At 33.3% G+C, this 20,032-nt stretch overlaps 1 protein-coding gene across 2 annotated transcripts in view; it reads left to right on the top strand.

Annotated features, from left to right (window-relative positions):
- Positions 1-18,929, top strand: part of ITGA2 (integrin subunit alpha 2) — a 124,219-nt gene extending 105,290 nt beyond the window's left edge. For both annotated transcript variants that reach the window (XM_074206032.1, XM_074206033.1), the window contains 4 exons: positions 64-177; positions 3,350-3,439; positions 11,711-11,827; positions 13,188-18,929. In XM_074206032.1, coding sequence (XP_074062133.1) covers positions 64-177; positions 3,350-3,439; positions 11,711-11,827; positions 13,188-13,268 — 402 coding nt within the window. In that variant the 3' untranslated portion in view covers positions 13,269-18,929. The remainder of the gene's footprint in view (positions 1-63; positions 178-3,349; positions 3,440-11,710; positions 11,828-13,187) is intronic.
- Positions 18,930-20,032: the final 1,103 nt, after the last annotated feature.

The following is a 20,032-nucleotide window of genomic DNA, read 5'->3' as shown; positions in this document are numbered from 1 at the left end:
CTATTATTTTCATAAGTCATACTAAACCTATTTTCTTTTATATGAACCCCTCCAACCTCAAAGAACTGTGAAACTACATCGTGTAGTAAAGTCTTGTGTCATCTGAGAGAACTGAAAATGAAAGAAGAATACTTTGTGAATGTGACTACCAGAATCTGGAATGGAACTTTTGCAGTGGTGAGTAGTGGCAGTATTTCTTGGGCATAAATAGCAAGATAGAAATATGCAGAGACAGAAAAGTTAGTGTCAAAGTGTAGCCGATGGCTACTTGAGTTTGGTCCTGTCTATGAGGAATCATTATTCAGACTCAGGAAAGCAAGGGTGGAAATAAAACAAAAATTTATTAAAAGAAGTTACAACAAATGGGAAGGTGGGGTGGGGGGAAGAGATAGAGATCCAACCCAGGTTATTATGTCTTGCCTCTCATCCAGCGGGCAAAAGGTGAACTCTCTTCCCCTTACTGGACTTGGAATTAGGTAGAAGGTGAAGCCTAAGGAGAGCAGGATACAAATTTTACATTAAACAATGAATTGATGGTAGTGGATTTGCATCAAGAATGGGGTTCTCCACCCAATTTGACAAGATTTAGCAGTCTTTAAGATTACAAATTTTGTTTCTGTTATATTCACAGTTCTCTGCTTCTAATCAATTTACATCTCAAGAGTAGGTGGTAGTCAATTTATATCTCTACCCAATTTCTACATTCATAATTCTCTATATCTTTTCTCTGCATCAAAAGGGTTCTCCATTTGTCATGAAAAGCATCATTGCTAATGTAAATAGTGACTATAGTATCATGATGTAGATGGCAATTATGTTCATTGCCTATTCACCCTCAGAGGCATGGCTTGTGGATGAAGCACTATGTGTTGTCTACTTTGATGTAGGAAAAAAAGACCCAGATCTAGAGATAGAGATATTAGTCTTTCAAGTAAGTCAGGAAAAAAGGGATGAATAAAGTCTTCACTTACTTTTTTTTAAAGCCTGAAAAGATTGCATCAATTTTGCCTATGTTTGCAAATGACATCATCACATGTCTTCTTCCCTATGACTATTTAATGCTTCACATAATAATTGGGTAAATGATCATAAAAATAAACTTACAATACATAGGGTTAATGCATGATGAAATCCTATATCTCAGTATTACCAAGATTAATTAGAGAACAGGCTTTGTGCATCCAAGTGAAAAGGAAATAAATTGCTCACTTTTTGGAAGTAAATTTACTGTTTCTGGCTACTAGAGACTGTTTAGTAGATTACCTCATTTGGCATATCAGATTGTACCCTAGTAACCAGAAAAAAAATGAGTCCTAATTGCCAAAGAGAGCAAAAGCACCTCCCCAAAATGAGAAATTTTTTCTCTTTCATGACTGGATCCTATAAAGTACTAAAGGAAAAAAGTAAAATGTTCCAATACAAACAAATGATGTTTCATTTGCAAATGATTTTTTCCCTTCAAAAATCTCCCCTTTTCCATTCTAAAATTTATTACAGAAGAGGAGCTTGTCAGGGACACATTATAGAAAATAAAATTGTAACCATTTTCTACTTACCTGAATACCCTGCCATCACCAGCTCAATCTGCATTAGAAGGAAAAGGTTCATGACATAACCTTTAAATAACTGAGATTAACAGAGATGATGTAGCTGTTGACAATTGACATGTATATGTCTATTAATTGACTTGCCCAATTTTCCTTTGATTTGTTTTTAAACCTAACATTAACAAGAGAACTCTGTTGTCCTCCTAAGGGGAGGGGGTAGATAAGATATTACAGGTAATTTTTCAAGCATTGAATTTCTGTTGATTCCTTTGATCATAAATGAATGAAGCAAAAGTAATCTAGAAAGCATTGTGAAATCTTGTTCAAAGAGGTGAAGACTTTTGAAGGTGAGGAGTGGCAATAAATGGATGTTTTCATTGCTGCTGACAGTCAAAGGCTAGGACTTAAGGAAAAAAAACAGCAAATTCAGGAAATAACCAGCTTTTTGACAAGCTAATAATTTAGGGGTAAATGGTTTGGATTTCTGAACAAAAGCCTCAAGTAGGAAAGATGAGTTCCTGATTTCTAACATTTAATGTGTAAGGATGTGTTTACTTAGAGTTTTTCAAATATAACCTAATCCAGTACCATCCAATAACCATGTATTGTTCACCCACAATGTATGAGGGACTTTTCTAGGCAATGAATAAACAAAGACAAAATAAAAAATGTAGTCTTTGCCCCTGAGAAATTGACAGAGTACAGCTAACAAACAAGTAGAACTACTGAATGCTAATGCAAGAACATTTAGGAAGAGAATTAGAGAAGTCCCAAAAGAGTATGGGCTGTGTCAGAAGATATGCATTCTCACAAATGGTATTTAAGGAGATGCTATAACAGGTAGAACAGATCCTTATTCAGATGTAGTTCATACTATTTTGCCTTTTAGTTCCTTTCCAACACCAAGACCAGGAGATTGTATAAACTCTTCAAAACCAAATTATTTTGTTTTTAGTTATTTTGTAAGTTATTTTCTTTTTAATTTTGTTTACTTTCTTTTTCAAAACTTCAAAGACTTCTGATTTCATAGGTTTCAGATCCTTCCACTCACATGAGCACATAAGTATTTTATATAAGCAGATTATTTCATGAGTTAATGTGACTGAAATACAAAATCATCACTCAGTGTCTAATCCTCAGCATAAACAAAATACTAGAACTCAAAGGGATCCTAATGATCAGCCTTTATTTATAAAAGAAACCGAGACCAGAAAAGTCAAGTGAATTATTCAGTCCCACATAGCTAGAAAATAACAGAGATGGTAATAGAAGGCAGGTCTCCTGGTTCCCTCTCCTTGACCTCTGCAAATTCCACTGGGTTGTCTTTGGACGGTAGCCTTGCCAGCTTGGTGTAAGGAATGCAAGAGCTTGTTCATCTTGGGGCATAGTATCAAGAAACCAGGGCTACTTTTGCATCATGATGAAGCATCAAAGTGAGGATTTGATGGAAGAATACTTTCTATCACATGAAAAATTTCTTTTTTTATAATTTTAATTTTATGAACATTCTTGAATCCAAAAAAATTCAGGAAATTTTGTCATTAGTTTTTGCTTCTATAATTTCTCAAAGGAAGAAGAAAGTCTTAATATGAAATTCTGCCAAGGTCTTTTGATGATAATAACTAATATGTGATTTTTGATTAAGACACCTAACTTGAATATTGGTAGCTATATGTATGAAATGGAAACAAAAATACATTATTGTTTTGAAGGACAAATGAGATCAAATATCTGTTTATAATGTATAAACTCTAAATGTAAGTTATTATTGTAATTTGTTATAATTTATATTTGTTTTACAGTCACATTTCCAAACAATTCAGCTGGTAGCAACTGCAAAAGTGGATGTAATTGACCCACAACTATATATAATTGAAGAAAACACTGTTATGGTGAGTGCATTAAATCTTCAACTAAAACAGATGTTCCTATAATGAATTATAGGCTTGTTCCTTTCCATTATTTAAAGAAAAAAATATTCTTGCTATGGACAATATTAGAGTTCTTTAAAGTAACTAAGCATGATGCATTATTTATTATTATTATTATTATTATTATCTGTATCATTACTGATTAAGTGATGAAATACTCATGATACATAATGTGGTTGATCTCTTTTTTCCCTCATGTTGGTCAAACATGGAAAACCATTTTTGTAGCAACAGGGGAAAGAATAGAGGAAAATGGAAACAGATACTTGTCTGCAGCCCTCAGTCAATCTTGTATGATTTCCAAACCTGATCTTATATCTTTGATCTTTTTCTTCTATATAGTCATGCAAAAGATACAAGATCTTAGTCACACTTCATTTAAATGACACATCATTAAATAACCAAAATAATGTACTCTCCCTTTACTCAAGAAGTGTTATAAGCACCCTTAGTAACTGAAACATTTTAGAATAATTATCAACAGCATTTGTTTTAAGAACGATTACAATGTGCTTTGAAATGTCTACTTACAAGATTTTTATTCAAGTAAAAAGAAAAATAATACTTCTTTTAAAAGGCTTCCTTATAGAGATATGCTATTAACAGAAACAAAGGCATCTCAGACTGCAGAATCTGGCATTATTTATCATGTTCATATTCTAAAATTAAATAGAATAAGATATAGAAAATTAAACACACACAACTCTCTACCAAACTACTCTGCTAACAGTATGCTTTGTGCATTTTCCTTTTGAGCCTTTTGTCAGAATCTGGGAGATAAATACTTCACATGGTCACCCAGAGGTCAGCCTAGTCAAAATGATGTAAGTCAACTGCCTTGGGGTCTAGTTTGAATTGGTGGAAAATCCAAGGCACAGATACAGAGAAACTAGAAATGACCTAAAATAGAATGCCTAACAATGTTGCCCCCACCTTTGCCTGAAGGAAAGAATGGTACTTTGTGTAGGCTCAGATGGAGGAACCCCATCTGCTTCTGGCTTAGCATCCTCACAGAAATATTAGCTTCTGCCTTTAGGGCCTGAGATTTGGAAAATGAAAAATATAGCCAAGAGAAAATGTGGATGTGGCATTTAATTAAGAATTTATGGACTTAGCCTGAAAAAAATGATTTGTTACAGATTTTTAAAAAGTTGATTGTAGAATTTGTATTCAATACTTTGTGAACAATTTACTTGTTCTAGGCGTAGCATTAAGGGGCATACAACAATGTAAAAGATATAGATTCTTTTCTCAAGGGACTAAAGATCAGGTATAAGAGGATATGTGTTTGAGAAAATAAAATAAAGTAGAAAGCAGAATGATTAAGTTCTATGGGAGAGACACAACCAAAATACCATGAGAACATAGGGTAAAGAGTACTTTTGTTTGGTAGGGATGTGGGAAGACCTGAAGGTTCAGAAGATACTTCTAAACAAAGATGAGCTAGCCTTTGAAGGGTAGTTTTTATAACCTCATAGAAATGTGAGTTAGTCATTCTATATTAAAGTCAAAGCAGAGGCAAAAATCATGGAGTCAGACTCCAGTACAAATAATGAATATAATGAATAGAGAATGGCCTGCAGATTAGTTTGCTCTAACTATATGGTCTAACTGTAAAGGCAGTCTGGAAGCAAAAGAGTAGCATCTTGAATGAGAAGCTAAGGAGACTAGATGTAATTCTCTATAAGGAGTCTCTTGAAGCAGAAGTGATAAAGATGTGGGAATCAGAATTATGCACTAGGAGTGTCATGGAATCTAAGAATTGCAAAGGATTTGGAGGTCATCTAGTACAACCTTGATTTCTCTTTTTGGTACTGCTGACAGTAGTACCCCAGAAATAGTATGTAGGGAGGGGAAGATGAAGGAAACAAGCATTTATGAAATGTTTACAATGCTCCAGTTCTCATGCTAAATGTTTTAAATATTATCTTATTTGATCCTCACAACAACCCTGTGAGGTAGGTGCTGTTATTACCCTCATTTTACAATTGAGGAAACAGAGACAGACAGTGGTTAAGTGATTTTCCCAGGGTCACACATCTAGTATCTAAGGCTGGATTGGAAACCAGGTCTTCATGGTTCTAGGCTCTAGGCTCTTTTTAGTGCACCATTACTAAAGGATGAAAATGGAGATGAGAAACCATAGGTAGGAAAACCAGAGCGCTGACTGTTACATTAGTAATAGAGATTTATGGTTTCATGGTTTATGGTTTCTCCTATTTTTCTATATGAAATGTTTACTTTATTTTGTAAATGCTAAATTTAGAATTAAAATATAAATTTAAAAATAAATATGGATGCAGAGAAATTCAAAAGGTTTTGATATTAGAGAAGAGGTTGTGATGCATTCCAGGCAGAGGGAACAGCTTAAACATGAGGGCAGAAAATCTGAAATATAAGCAGAATAATATAATATTACAGGGTGGAGGAAGGATAGAACATCTATGATATAAAGTTAGATAGGATGTAAGGTAGGAGCATAATGAATCATAGAGAATTTCACAATGCATTTTGTGAAAAAGAGAAATAAAAATGAAAAGTATACCTCATTCAAAGACAGGTAGAGATATTCAACGATTTGGTCAATAAAATTCTTGTTACTTATTTTAATTGACTGATACACTTTTATTCTGCTCAGTTTATTTATCCCCTACTCTAATTTCCATACTATACAATAAATAAAACCTAAGTTCTGGGAGAGATTCAACAAGTAATACACAGTACTGCAGTATATTCAGACTAAGCAAAATAATCTTAACATCTCGATTGTAATCAAAAGGACAATGATATGGTAGTGGGCTGAGGGTGAAAAGAATGATGAGATAAATGTGGTAAAATATAGCCAGTGACTGTGGGCAAGGCTGACTAGGAGTAGCCCCTAACCAATGTGCTCTTTGTGAGACTGCTCCAAAGTTTTGGGAGGATGGAGGCTCATAGTGTGGTTCCTTATGACCATTGTGGGTTTTCTTGGTTACATTTTGCTTGGGCTTAGGTATGTTCTCCCCTGAAGACTGGAGCTAGCCTATGGTGTAAGGAGTGGCAATGGGGGGTTTAGTATGGTCTTCTTTTGAGAAGAATAATTAGATTTTTGCTGATGTCATCAAATTCCAAGGTTGTTGATATGTTGTTGATATATAAACCATATTTCAAAGTGACTCTCAAGTATTTAGTAAATAGTAAAAAAAATTGGATGTCATACTAAAATGTTACAGCATTTGGTTATCTTGATGTTTGTATACTTAGGGTCATGGAGAATGTTTGCTCATTACAAATTCATAGTGAGCTAACTCATGTCAAGTGTACTCCTATAACAGTCAGGCAAGGAGTTTAAACTTTGCTCAGTAGATAGATAACAAGGAACTGTTATTTTTAAATTTGATGAATATCTTTTTACCTTCAGTTCCAGATAGATCTCTGGTTTTTTGCCTTTGCCAGAAAATCATCAGTGTAATAAAGAACAAAGAGGAAAGACGAGAAAGAGCAGTTTAGCCAAATTACCAATACATAAACTGAGTATTACCATCCAGTCAGTCTTCCATATCCAAAGTCTTCAACTTCTGCCAAGAAGAAGGTGTTTTCTCCTTCTTCTTTGGGGCCATTGTAGTCATTAAGATTATGTAGCTTTGAGACCTGATTTTTTTGTTATGGTTATTGTTCTTTCCCTTTACTTTTTGGTAGTTATTGTCTATATTGTTTACCAGGTTCTGTTTATTTCATTTTGTATCAGTCTCTATGTCTTCTCATGCTTCACTGTATTTTTTTCAAAATATTATGTCTTACAGTACAGTAATAATAATAATCCATTATATTCTTTAGTACAATTTATTTACCATTTTCAAAACAATGGGCACTATTTTGTTTCCAATTTCTTGCTCTCAAAAAATGCAGTTATGTATAGATATATATAGAAACATTCTTCCTATTTTGATCTCTTTACGAAATATGCCTCATACTCTAGATCAAAAGAAATAGATTTTAATCACATTATTGATCATACTTCTGCTTTCCAATAATGAAACTCCATTAATAATGTAGGGTGTCCCAACAGTCTCATTACTATTTAAGTAATAACTAAAACTGCACTAAGACAAATGTCTTGGTCTTGGATCCCCTTGTATATTACTATTTGTCTTTTTGCAGTCTCTCTGCAACTTTTATCAACTTTGTCAATCCTCTATATGAAGGAAATCTTAGGGTAATTTTGATTTGCATTTGATTTATATTTTATTACTAGTGATTTGGAGTAATCTTCCAAGTTCTTGAACTATTTGGTATTAGTCAAGAAAGAGAAGTAGATCAGTAGAACAAAGTAAGGAATTTTTTTTAAATGAAATCAATCCAGTGTTTATTAAACCTGAATATATAAATTACTTGAGGAAGTCCCTGAGAAGAACTACTAGGCAAAATAGAAAGCTGTTTAGAAGAAATTAGGGTTAGACCAACATATTATGTTATATACCACAATAAACTGAAAATGGATGAGATCTACTCTTTCAGTGACTATTACTAGTGTTTAAACCAAACAAGGAAAATAAGCAATCAATAGATCACTTTGATTACAAAAAACTGAAGAAATTTTTCAGGCAGCTTAGAAAAGAAGGCAAACTGTCAATTGTTTTAAAAAAGTCTTTGCATCAAATATTTCTAATTGAGAGTATGACAGCCAAGAAAACTAGTAAGTTAACCAGTATAGAATATCATTTCTCATTAAATAAGTAATCAAAGGATCTGGACACATATGTCTCCAAAAGAGTAATTGTAATTTATTGAATATTTTTCAGCAGAGTGATGACATGATCAAATCTATGCAAGTCTGAAGGGTTACTTCTACATATTTAGGCTGTCTTGTTTTATATTATTATGGTTCTTAATAACTTCTTCTGGACCAACTTGACTTCTTATTGTTGCCCAACTTAATATATTAGGGTTTTAGGGTTAACTAAACTCACTTGTAGATTGCATAAGGTAGTAACACTTCAGCCTGTTCCTTAACTCATTACAACATACATTGTCATCAATTCTAAGGTAATCCAGGGACATTTTGGATATGTCTTTACTAATGACTAAAATTGTAGCAGCTCTTACTTAACATGTTCTGAGTCCCCATAACAATATCTTAATAAACTTAATAAAATTCGATTCCCATAAATATGACTTTGAAGTATGTCCCTAAAAGTCCTTGGACCTCAGTTTCCTCATTTATAAAATATGAAGATTGAATTGGATGCCTCTGAGGATCCCTTCAGCTCTAGATTTATGCTGCCATGGTCTCTTTCAATATATCAAAACCTCTATCCTCAAGATTGAAAATACCAAAGTTACTGGCTACACAATTTATTGCTAATATAACAACTGATAATTCATTAGATATGTTTTTACTGTTTTGAGAATGATCATCCAAACAATCAGCTCCACTTTAAACACCCCATTACTTTTTATGCCTTCCATCCTTAAGTCCTAGCAGCCTTATATTTCTTCCAGGCTCCCCTCGGGTATAATTTTCCTTTTGGAGCATTCCCCTATTCCCCAAATTTATTCAAAACCTGGCTTTGTAACTTACCTTAGCTATGAGTTGAGGCAATTCAGTGAACCTCTTTGAGATTTTGGGTCTTCACCCCTAAACTGAAGAAGTTTGGTGACTTCCTAAGATTGTTTTCTTCTTTCTCAAATATGGAACACTTATTTTAAATACTCAAAAGCTAGTGAATAGCCATGAGATTAAAGTGTTATAGAAAACAAAGGAAAAATTATCCAAAGTAGTCCTGAGTGTGACATACTGCAGAAGTAATAGAGGATGAGAATGGGGAAAAGAGCATTGGAATTATGATTTAGGCAGACATTTTTTGATAGTTTCAGGAAGGTTGGCAATGAAATTCAATTTGGAAGGGGTTGAAGAAAGAGTGAATCATGAGGAAGTATAGAAATGAGGTATAAGAAATTTTTCTAAGAAGCTTGACAATGGAAGGGGATGAAAAGATTATATAGCTAGATATCTGGATAACTGAATAAAGTAAGAACAAGAATGGGTTTTTTTAAGGAAAGGATTGCCCTAAACATGTTGGGAGGCAAATGGGAAGAAGTTAATGGAAAAGAGATTGGAGGTCAGGAGTTTTTATAAAGCAAATATTTTAAAATCTGCTGAAAAAATAAAACCTCTCCACTTATAATTTCTCGGCATCCTCTTGCATTTTCTTTTTTCCTCCTGCCTCATAGAAACAGAGTTCTTCTACTTGCTAATTATAATACTTCTTCTGGAGACCTGGATTCCATTCCTTTTCTTGACCTCCCATACCTTATCCAGGTAGTATTCTGGGAAGGTTTTGAGGAAAAGAGAGGAATTATGTAATTAAAGATTTATAGTGGAAGGAAACTTATTCGTTATCCAGGCCAACCTGATTTTTTCTTTTTCTAACAGAGAAGGAAACAGAATTTATTTTCATTTAGCAACTTTTCAAATATTTACATTAAGTGCTCCATTTTTTTTGAAGAAATTAAATGACCATAAAACCAATACACAAAACCTGTTTGTTGGGTAACGGTGTATCTCAGTTTTAAATATATAGATGAATAGAATAATGCATGTCTTTTATTATCCTTTTGACTTTTGTAGAAAAAGGGATTGGAATTGATTTCATAAGTTTTAAAAAGAGAGTTAAAGGAGAAAGTACAAACTTTACCTGTTAAACTATTAGACATTCCATCTCACAAAGAATGCTTTAGCAAAATGCCACACCTTACATTGAGTCAAGTTCACCAGATGAAGAGGTCAGTGGGAGCTCTGAGCTATTAAATCCTTACAAATGTTTCAAATCCTAAAAAGCAAGTGATTTAAATCAGAAAGCTGAGAGTAATTAATGTTTTGGAAACTCGCTATTTTATCACAGTTCCCCTCTAAAAAAAAAGAGCTTTTCTTCATTTGCAGCATACTGTTTTAAGATTGAGATAAGACACAGTGATAAAGTATGGTTTCTCACAAGAAGCTTGTAATCAAGTGATGTGTGTATGTATGTGTGCATATATAATATTTTTAACTAATATGAATTTTTAAAGCTCCTTCCACAATTATGGACACATATTTCTGTTTCTCTCATACGGATAATAAATTTAATTGAAGCTTTTAAGTAGTGGCATTTCAAATTATTTGTTTTTTCTATCCATATAAATATTAGAGGAACAAAAGTTTAAAAAAGAAAAATATTGTGTCTTTAGAATACTTTAAACAAATTTATTTGCCTAGCATCCATAATTTCATCAGTGTAGTTCTTATTTCATTATGCAGATAGCAGCTTTTCTATGTAGAAGATAGTTAACAAATTGTGTGATGATTGAAAGTTCGAAGAGATATGGTTTTGGGGTAATTTAATCATTCTATAATGCCAGCATCTTACTAAAAGGGTGGTTATTTGACCACCTTTCTTAGACTCCCTATTAGCATGGAAGTCACAGTTTATATGCCCTTTGAAGAGTAGATATTGATGGATAGTGTCAACCACTTCTGATTGGTTAACATAATGGGAGGTAGATTACATTAAACTAAGGATCTTGGAAAATATGACTTAGATCACTTATATCTTAGTCAAAGAGTCATCAATTTCCAAATCATCTGTCATGAAATAGAGAACCAATTTTTTCCAAGTTAATTTTCCAAGTTGTGACAAGTTGCTTTTTAACTTTCTTTTTTAGATTTTGACCTGGATAAATCTATGAGAGATTTCCCATACTAGTTGGTTTCTGGATGAGGAAGTAGAAAGGGGGGGGGGGACTACATTCAGATTCACTAGTGTTATGAAATAAAAAAGAGAATAATTAATTTCTAACAGTTGCTTTAGCCAAAAGCATTCATCATCTTCTAATTAAGAATATTCTGAAGTAAGCCAGGGAGGCATTTTGATGAGAGGCAAATATGTGGTCTGTTATTTGAATTTGTGTTTAAAGTCATTCCAGCTTGATGTCAAACTTGCCAAAGCTTGCTCTCTGACTCACACCCTTTGGTAACCCAGAGCCATCTGCATGTCAAATGAGTCACCAGAATGTCACATTATGGGATTGGTAAAGAAATATTCTTTAAAATTACACTGTGAAAGAGCTAACCAACTGCATTACCTGTTGGAACAAATCTTTTGTTAATCTCTAGGCCTGGAAAAGTGAGAGCATTAGGCTTAAGTTATCTCTATTATATCATTCACAGAATGTCTGATGTTATAAGATTCTAGTTTTAATATGTATTTTCAGATTCCACTTACCATAATGAAGCCTGATGAAAAAGCTGAAATACCAATAGGAGTTATCATTGGAAGTATCATCGCTGGGCTTCTCCTGCTGTTAGTTCTAACTTCTGTTTTATGGAAGGTAAACAATGAATGGCAAGCTATGTGTATGTGCATTTGTATGTATATGTAGCAATATATGCACACATGATGAATTAAATGTGCATTTATGCATGTATTTTCTCTTCTTGTCTTCCCCTTCTCCAGTATAGCTTCTATATAGCCAAAAACATCTTCCTAACATACAAGTTTGATCATGTCATCCCCATGCTCAAAAACCCTGTAGCACCTATAGGATGATTTAAGGGAAAGAATCTTTGAAGTCAGAAAACATGGATTCTAAATCTGGGCTTTATCACTCATTATTTGTTTGTCCTTGGGCAAATTATTTTAGCCAAGTTTCTTCACCTGTAAAATGTGGAGACTGTATTTAGATGACTTTTTAATTCTAAATGATTCTATGATCCTACAGAATAGAGATTCCTTTGTCTGGTAGTTAAGGATCTCAACAATCTGCCTCCCACTTACCTCATACCAGTCCCTTTCACAAACTATATTCTTGCCAAATTGAACAATTCAGCCTTCACCAGACCTGATATTCCATCTCCTCCCTCCATCCCCCCAATGCTGAACACTCCATCTTTTCCAGCTGATCTGATATTGTTCCATTTCTTCCTACCTGCAATATCACCCACAGACTGGACTCCCAGAAACTATAATCCCAAATCAATAGGAAATTAATCCAGTTTAGATAATCAGCTTTGGAACTTCTAACCTGGGACTGAACTGTTTTGATTACAGAATGAATGATCTCCAACAAAGATGTCCAACCCATTATTTCCTGCCAGGCTTACCTGACAATGCTTCACATTCCATCCAACTGTCTAAGCTATCCATCTGGTCATCTGCCATGCCAACACACATATACCCAACCCCACCTTCTAGCTCTGGGCACAGTAATTCAATCAATATTAATTTGGAAAGGGACACCCTATATCATACCTCCCTTACCTAGCTAGCTCTCTTTGGATGTGTTATTTCTACAGGAATGGTCTCATTTCTTTACTTGCATTTTCAGGGTTTACCATGTACCTAGAACATGGAAAGGCTTGCTTAATAAATTCATTTTCATTCATCCTCTGCTCATCTTCCCCCCTCAGAATTCTCCTTTTTTTCAAATTCAGTTCAAGTGCTATTTCCTCTGCAAAGCATTCCTTGATACCCCCATCTGTTAATTAGTCTTTCCCTAAGCAGCAAGTTTTGTTTTTATCTTAGTATCCCTCATACCTTGCATAAATAAGTCATTTAATGTTTGGCAAATTGAATTTATTGTAGTTTGGGGGTTCAGTGGTAAAGTGACAAAAGAGAAATGACATACCTATACCAAGGATATGTTGTTAATATCTGAATACTTTTTCATTTGATTTTGTTTTGTTTTACAGCTTGGTTTTTTCAAGAGGAAATATGAGAAAATGACTAAAAATCCAGATGACATTGATGAGACTGCAGACCTCAACAGCTGAATTGCTACAATCTTCCAGCACAGTTGTATCTGGAAATCCTTTGAATGACTGAGTTTTCAAATGTCAAAAACTCTTTTTTATAATTTTATGGATGAAATAACTTTACAAATTTTATTTTAAGAGGAGCTGCTGGCCAGTTCGGGAGTAGAAAATTCCTTGTGTGTGTGTGTGTGTGTGTGTGTGTGTGTGTGTGTGTGGAGACTTGCTTTTTTAAAAGTTGGGGATTTTTTTTTATAAAAAAAGATAAGTCTTTAAACTGGCTGGACCAGAGTTTACATAGACAGAATACAGAAATTCTAAGCAAATCCTAAGCAGTTAGAAAATGCAACCCTATTTTCAAAAGTTTACTGGAAAATAAAGTGTCCTGAAGTCACTGCTTGCCTTCTTTACAAAAAGTAATCTAGAGCATCTTTTGACATCAAGGCAGTTATTCTATGTATCTCTAATACATATAAGTAGGTAATTGTGAAGATAAAGTTTATCCTGGATACCTTGGGTACAGTGGAAAGATACCTTTTAAATTGGAAAAGACCTGCATTCAGATCCCTTCCTATGTTTACTACCTGTGTGATTTTGGTCAGACCATTAGCCTCTTGCACCTGCATTTCCTAAGCTGTCTAATAATGGGTATAGTTTAGAATATATGACCTCTGAAGTCCCTTCCAATCTAGATCTATGATCTTTTCTATAAGAACTCTGTTTTTCCATCCTGGTGACCTTTCTCCCCCCTCTTCGAGCTTCAAACTCAAAAATATACTTGTTTTTATGTGACTAATTATCACAGCTAATTGATTTTATTTTTTGTTTTTATTTTGTTTTGGGGTTTTTTTGGACAGCTCTGCTAAACAGTTTCTGCTTTCCTATAGCCTTTTCCCTTTTATCCTAACTAAAATTTTCTAAAAGTTCTAAGTTTGTTATATATTTTTTTGTTCTTTGTCCCTACCCACCATGTTTGGCAATAGCCATACTAATTGGAGTATGGGCAGTAAGAATATTCTTGTTTTTGTATTTGTGAATTGTTTGTCCAAAACCACCTAGATCATCTGAAGTCTTTCCAGTTCAGAGTTAGCTCATCTATAAAATCAAAGTATTGGGCTAAATGTCTTCTGAGGTCACTTTAATCTCTAAAATGCTTTTCAATATAAAGTATAAAGCAACAACTAATCCAAGAACTTAAATTGGGCTTTATAATATAATTAAATAAAAAGACTCAGGCACTTATCCATCTGAGACCTGCTCTAAGTACCCTGTCCTTTTTAAATAACCGCAACATAGGAGTTTGTTAGACAATAATGAATAACTGAGTTTGATAATCAATAACAGATAATCAATTGCTCTATATTCTTATTTATCTTGTGATACACCAAAATAAGTCAGTTATCTATATAAATTCAAACTCATATCAATTACTGGGGTATTAATAGAACAACCAACATAGATGTGCCAGTTTATCTTTATTGTAGCTGACAATTTCAGCAGAAGCTGTCACTAGATAAAAGAATTTATATTTATATATAGCACTTAAAAATTTACAAAATGCTTTCCTCAAAACTGCCCCTATATGGTAGATAGTTTGAGTATAATTCCTATTCTACAGATGGGGAAATCAAGGCACAGCTTTTTCACCTATCTACTAAGCATTTGAGCTATGACCCAAAGCCAAGTCTGGTACCTTTCCTACCACAAATCTTGCTGCTTTTCAGAACGAGCTAGCATTAATCAATATATTTTAAATTTATACAGGCAAGTTACTGTATTTACCAGTCCTTCTGATGGGTATAACACAGATTCTGACATGCAAATAAGCTCTATTCAATTGTGCCTTACACCTCTTCAATAAAGGGCCACCTTAGGCTATACACCTACTCAAACATTAAGAGTATAGCAAGCTTATTTGAGCTTAGCCAATTCTGGGGCAAGATTATCTCTACAAACTATAAAACAAAATAAAAAATAAAAATAAAAAACCCTGGAGAGAACAGATCTTGGTATTATGATACAGAATTTAGAATTAGGTGTATATCCCATCCACATTTTAGCCCAAGTATGTTCTAGTCCTAGGCCTTTAGAAATATGTATCTATGGGGGAAAAGTATCCATTTTATAAATGGAATAGAAGCTCCAGAGAATGGAGTTTATAAATAAAATCTGAAACTGTGACTGCTTTGCTACAGCCTAATTGTGGAGCTTGTAATAATGATTCTCTAACCTTTATGAGCTAGGTTTCACATTATTGCTTCCCTTCATAAAGAACTGGACATTTAATTCAGATCTTTGTATCACTTTTTAGTTGTTAAATGAGGGTAAAAGTCCATGACTTTCAAATCCTTTTCCTTCAGAAAAAATTTTGCTAACCAAACATTTCTTTTTGTAAAATAAATTGTTTCAAGAAGAAAAAAAAAAGTGAGACCTAAAAAAAGTTCTGTCTGATGTAATAATATTAAAGAAGCTAATACTTCAAGATTTTGTTGGACAAAACCAGATTCTTATGCAAAGTGGTTGTCCCAACACTGCTATTATCATCTTCTACTTTCATATATGGGAGAACTTGACGTTAAGAAAACCAAATGCATGAAAATCCAACAAAAATAAATAAGGAAGTGATTATCCACTTTACATAATGACTCATCTTTTAAACTGAGTGCCCCCAATTTTAAATAATTTTAAAATAATTTAGTTTGCATACAACTTATTCAGAAAAACAAATGACCTAAGTACTACCTTTGTCTAAATAATTTTGGGGGCTACTCAGTAATGTTTAGAAATAATAAGTTAACAAATTATATGTATAGCATAAAAAGACATAGTTGAAAGGTAAACACTGGGGCAAAATTAAAACAAATATTTAAACTTCAAAAAATTAAAAGGCTTAATATATAGTTTTGAAAATAATAAATTATCATTTCAAATGAATTTCTACTATCATTTGAGATAGATTATACTAACAAATTAATATTGTACATATATTTCTTTAGCATTACTAGATACTTCATTTGCTTAAATCTTGGCATATGATTTATTTGCTAAATGTTTGGTTACAGAAAGCCATACTAGATTCTTGCCATTTATTATATCAGAATTTCCCTCCTATTGCCACCTCTTCAACTTTCTTCAGATACACTTTGTCACTACAAAAATAGGGAAGTGCAACCTAAAAATTGAATGTAAACACAATATTTGTAAATAAAGTAACACATGAAATATTTTGTTTGTTGCCAAGAAGCTGAAATCACAGTGGATTTCAACATTAGGCAAGAATTTTAGTTGTTTTTTTATTGATGTAAATATGTGAAATCAGAATTATTGACCTATAATTCATTTTAGCCAGTGTCAGATTATACTGTATATGTGTCATTAAAACTATTTTTAAAACTTGGGAGTAAATATGTCTTTAAAGTTATAAAACAGCTTGAATATATAACACTCTAGTCAAACATTTTATAATTAGAAAATGCCATCAAAAGGCAAGAGTTTACAAATTTTTAGTTTTGGAATATAAGAAGTACCATTGTAAGTCATACTAAGTATTTCTTACCTTTAATATTTTTCTATTTACCCCAAAGGCTATTGTCTTCCATGTCAGTTTACTCATTGTTTAGGGATACAGTAGTGGCACAGTGGGTGCCTGCAATTACGAAGTTCTGAGTTTAAATTTAGCCTGACATTATTAATTGTGTGACCTAACCTGTTTGCCTCAGTTTCCTCAATTATAAAAAGGGGGATAGCATCCCCTTTTTGTTATAAGGATCAAATGAGATAATAACTGTTAAAATCACTGGAAACACTATATAATCATTAGCAGTTATTATAATTATTATACTACTACCACTGGAAAAGACAGGACAATTTTTGCCCAGTGACTACACTCACATCAGTGATGCCATTGATTGAGGAATGGCTCTACGCAAATCATTTCAATCTCTGACCTTTGTCTGCAAAATGAGTATATTTGCACTACCTGATTCAAAAGAGTGCTGTGTAAAAGGTGACTTCAAACCCTAAAACCTTAAAAGAGCTCCACATCTTCAACACAAGCTTTTATCAAAACAACTGATTTTAAAGTGCTGAGAAATTAAGGATTTAGTGAAAACATTTCAATCTACACCATACCCTTCATGATATGTGTGGCACAATTCGGTTGTCATTACCCTTCATAGCCTAGTATAAATGATTCCTTCAATTTGTGTAAATGTGGAAACAAGTATATATACATATGTATATAGAGATAGATATATAAATCTCTGTCTTAACAAGTTTAAGTGATGTGTGCAATGGCTGTTTAGTTTCTGAGGTTGAAGTTGAATCCAGTTATCTCTGCAATGACTCTCGACTTCTTATGACCTTTTCTTCACCCTTCAATGGCATAGTCTTTTTATAAACCATTCTAACATGTTTGTTAAGCTTTTTTGTTGTTCCATTAAAAAAGAAAAAGATGCTCTTTCATCTGGGTAACTGTGATTGCACAGCCCTCTGCTGGAGGACTTGCTTAATTACATGACTATGTTGTATCAGTGGCATCAGGTTTGGAGTGAAAACCTGAAGTTTAACTTCCTCTAGATACTCCATGACTATGTGTTCCAGAATGGGAATAAGAGGGTGGAAAAGGAAGCTTGAAATGGGAAATGGGCATATGCATCCAGGGAAGGTCACTTTCCACAAAAAAATAACATTATTTCAGTTGAAATTTTGTTGTGGAGGACAGAGACAGTCATATAACAAAAAAATATTCTGGCTAAGTTATAACAAGACTTTCTAGAAACTTGAGGCTCTAAAAATCAGAACTCTTTAGAAACTCCCAAGAGATTAGAAATGAGGAGACCTGACACTGTCATAGAAGGGAAATGAAAAGAAGTATTCTTGATTCCCTAGGAATTTACAAATTTCTTAATTTCTGACATGGAGTTAGATGTAAATTCTGATGGAAACAGCACTAGGGTAAGGGTCATATATGGAAAGCATATATCTTCTTGCAAGAATGACCTCATCTTTTGAAATCATTGCATTGATCAGAGTTCTGAATATTTTCGCTGTTACTTTTGTTCATATTAATTATAGCAATCTTTGGCCAGTTTTACAAAATTCTGAATTTTTCTGTTTATATAATTTTTACAGTGTATTATCTCATTGTACTTATATGCCTTTTTATAGTCACTCTTTGATCACCAACTGTGTATTATGTCTGTCCTCCCACAGTTTCCAACAATCACCCTTCTAACTTGTTACCTTTGCAAGTCTAATAGAGGTGAGGTAAAATATGAGATGTCCTAAACATGATTCTAAAAAGTTTTATTTGTGATTTGGAGCATTCTTTCATATGGCTGTTGATAGACAAAGTGGAAAAATGATTTAATCTGTGGTCAGAATTTTGGTTCATATTCCACATCTGTTTCTGCCTGAGGAAAATAATTTTCTTGGGGTCTCTTTCCTTATATTTGAAATGGCAAGGTCAGGTCCTTTTTCAGTCCCAAATTCTATTAAACTAAGTCAATCTAAATATTTTAATAGGAACTTAGATTTTCAAAGCCAGTGTCCTCTGTAGTTACCTTGTAGATTCCCAGACCCTGATGTCAAAGAGTTTAGTGTTCTTTTGTTTTTATATTTTAAAGAATATCTAAGTTTTGAGAAACTAGAGATTTTTTTTTCATTCTCAAAGTGAAAGCACTAGGGAACAGAAGGCAGCTGTGACAATGTTGGTGTCACAGTAAATCTTTATTTCTCAATCATCCAAGATGGATGATGGTTGTGGTAAGTTACACAATGATTCCTGGGAGCTATAGATTCGACCACTGATTCCCGAAGTTTCCTGTTTAAATATTCAGTTAATAAGTTTCAGCATACACTATATGCAAAACATTCAGGGTACCAAGATCAAATAACACAGTCCTTGTCTTTAAGGACCTCACTGTCTTAGGGTTATGGTTAACAGGGTTAATTAAAGGACCACCACAGAGGATTAATAATTTCAATTTGTTCTATATTGAGGTCAAAGATTACTTATTGATGACATTCTTTAGAAATATAGGTAACTAAAGTCAAGAGGAATGATGAAGACCATCTGACTTTCAAGGTAACAAATGTCACCAATAAAAAGATTTTGAACATTTCTGAGTAATAAAAAATACCTATAATTCTATCTAAGTGTTCACATATAACTGATTCTACAGTAGCATAATAGACATGGCAAACTATAATCCTACAATTCTTTGGTACAGAAACCAGAGGAAAACATCTAAATTTCCAATCTATTTCCACAATTACTCCCTTTTCTTTCATTAAAAAGTCTTCTAATGCTAGTTGTGGCATGGATATATGTATCTGAGTTCTCAAAAGCTATGATGGTAGCTTCTACTTAAGAACATCCCTTATTTTTACATACATATTGTATTAATAATCATAGATCATCTACTTTCATTTAAAATTATCAAGAAGATAATGAAATTATTATAAAACATAATCATTTTCTTTTAGTAGAACTGGCTCCCTCAGTTACCAATCCAGACCTATCCAATCTAGTATATGAGTTCTAATTGGATTCATTCAATGATATCAGTATTTTCCAAAAATTATTTTAACATATTGGCATTAATATATTAAAAAATATAGAGCTGAGAATTTTAAAAAATAATTAGTCTGGACTTCTGGCACTGAGCTAAGGTCTTTCAGCTTTCTCTCAGAAAGTTCTTAATAGAAATCCTATCAACAAAATCAAGAAAGAGAAGCTAGGAGAAGAACATCTACCAAAAGGACTGTCTCATGGGATATTG

Source organism: Macrotis lagotis, chromosome X (assembly GCF_037893015.1).
Source record: "Macrotis lagotis isolate mMagLag1 chromosome X, bilby.v1.9.chrom.fasta, whole genome shotgun sequence".
Taxonomy (NCBI): domain Eukaryota; kingdom Metazoa; phylum Chordata; class Mammalia; order Peramelemorphia; family Peramelidae; genus Macrotis; species Macrotis lagotis.
The sequence above is the reverse complement of the archived record's forward strand: the minus strand, read 5'-3'. Positions and strand labels throughout refer to the sequence as shown.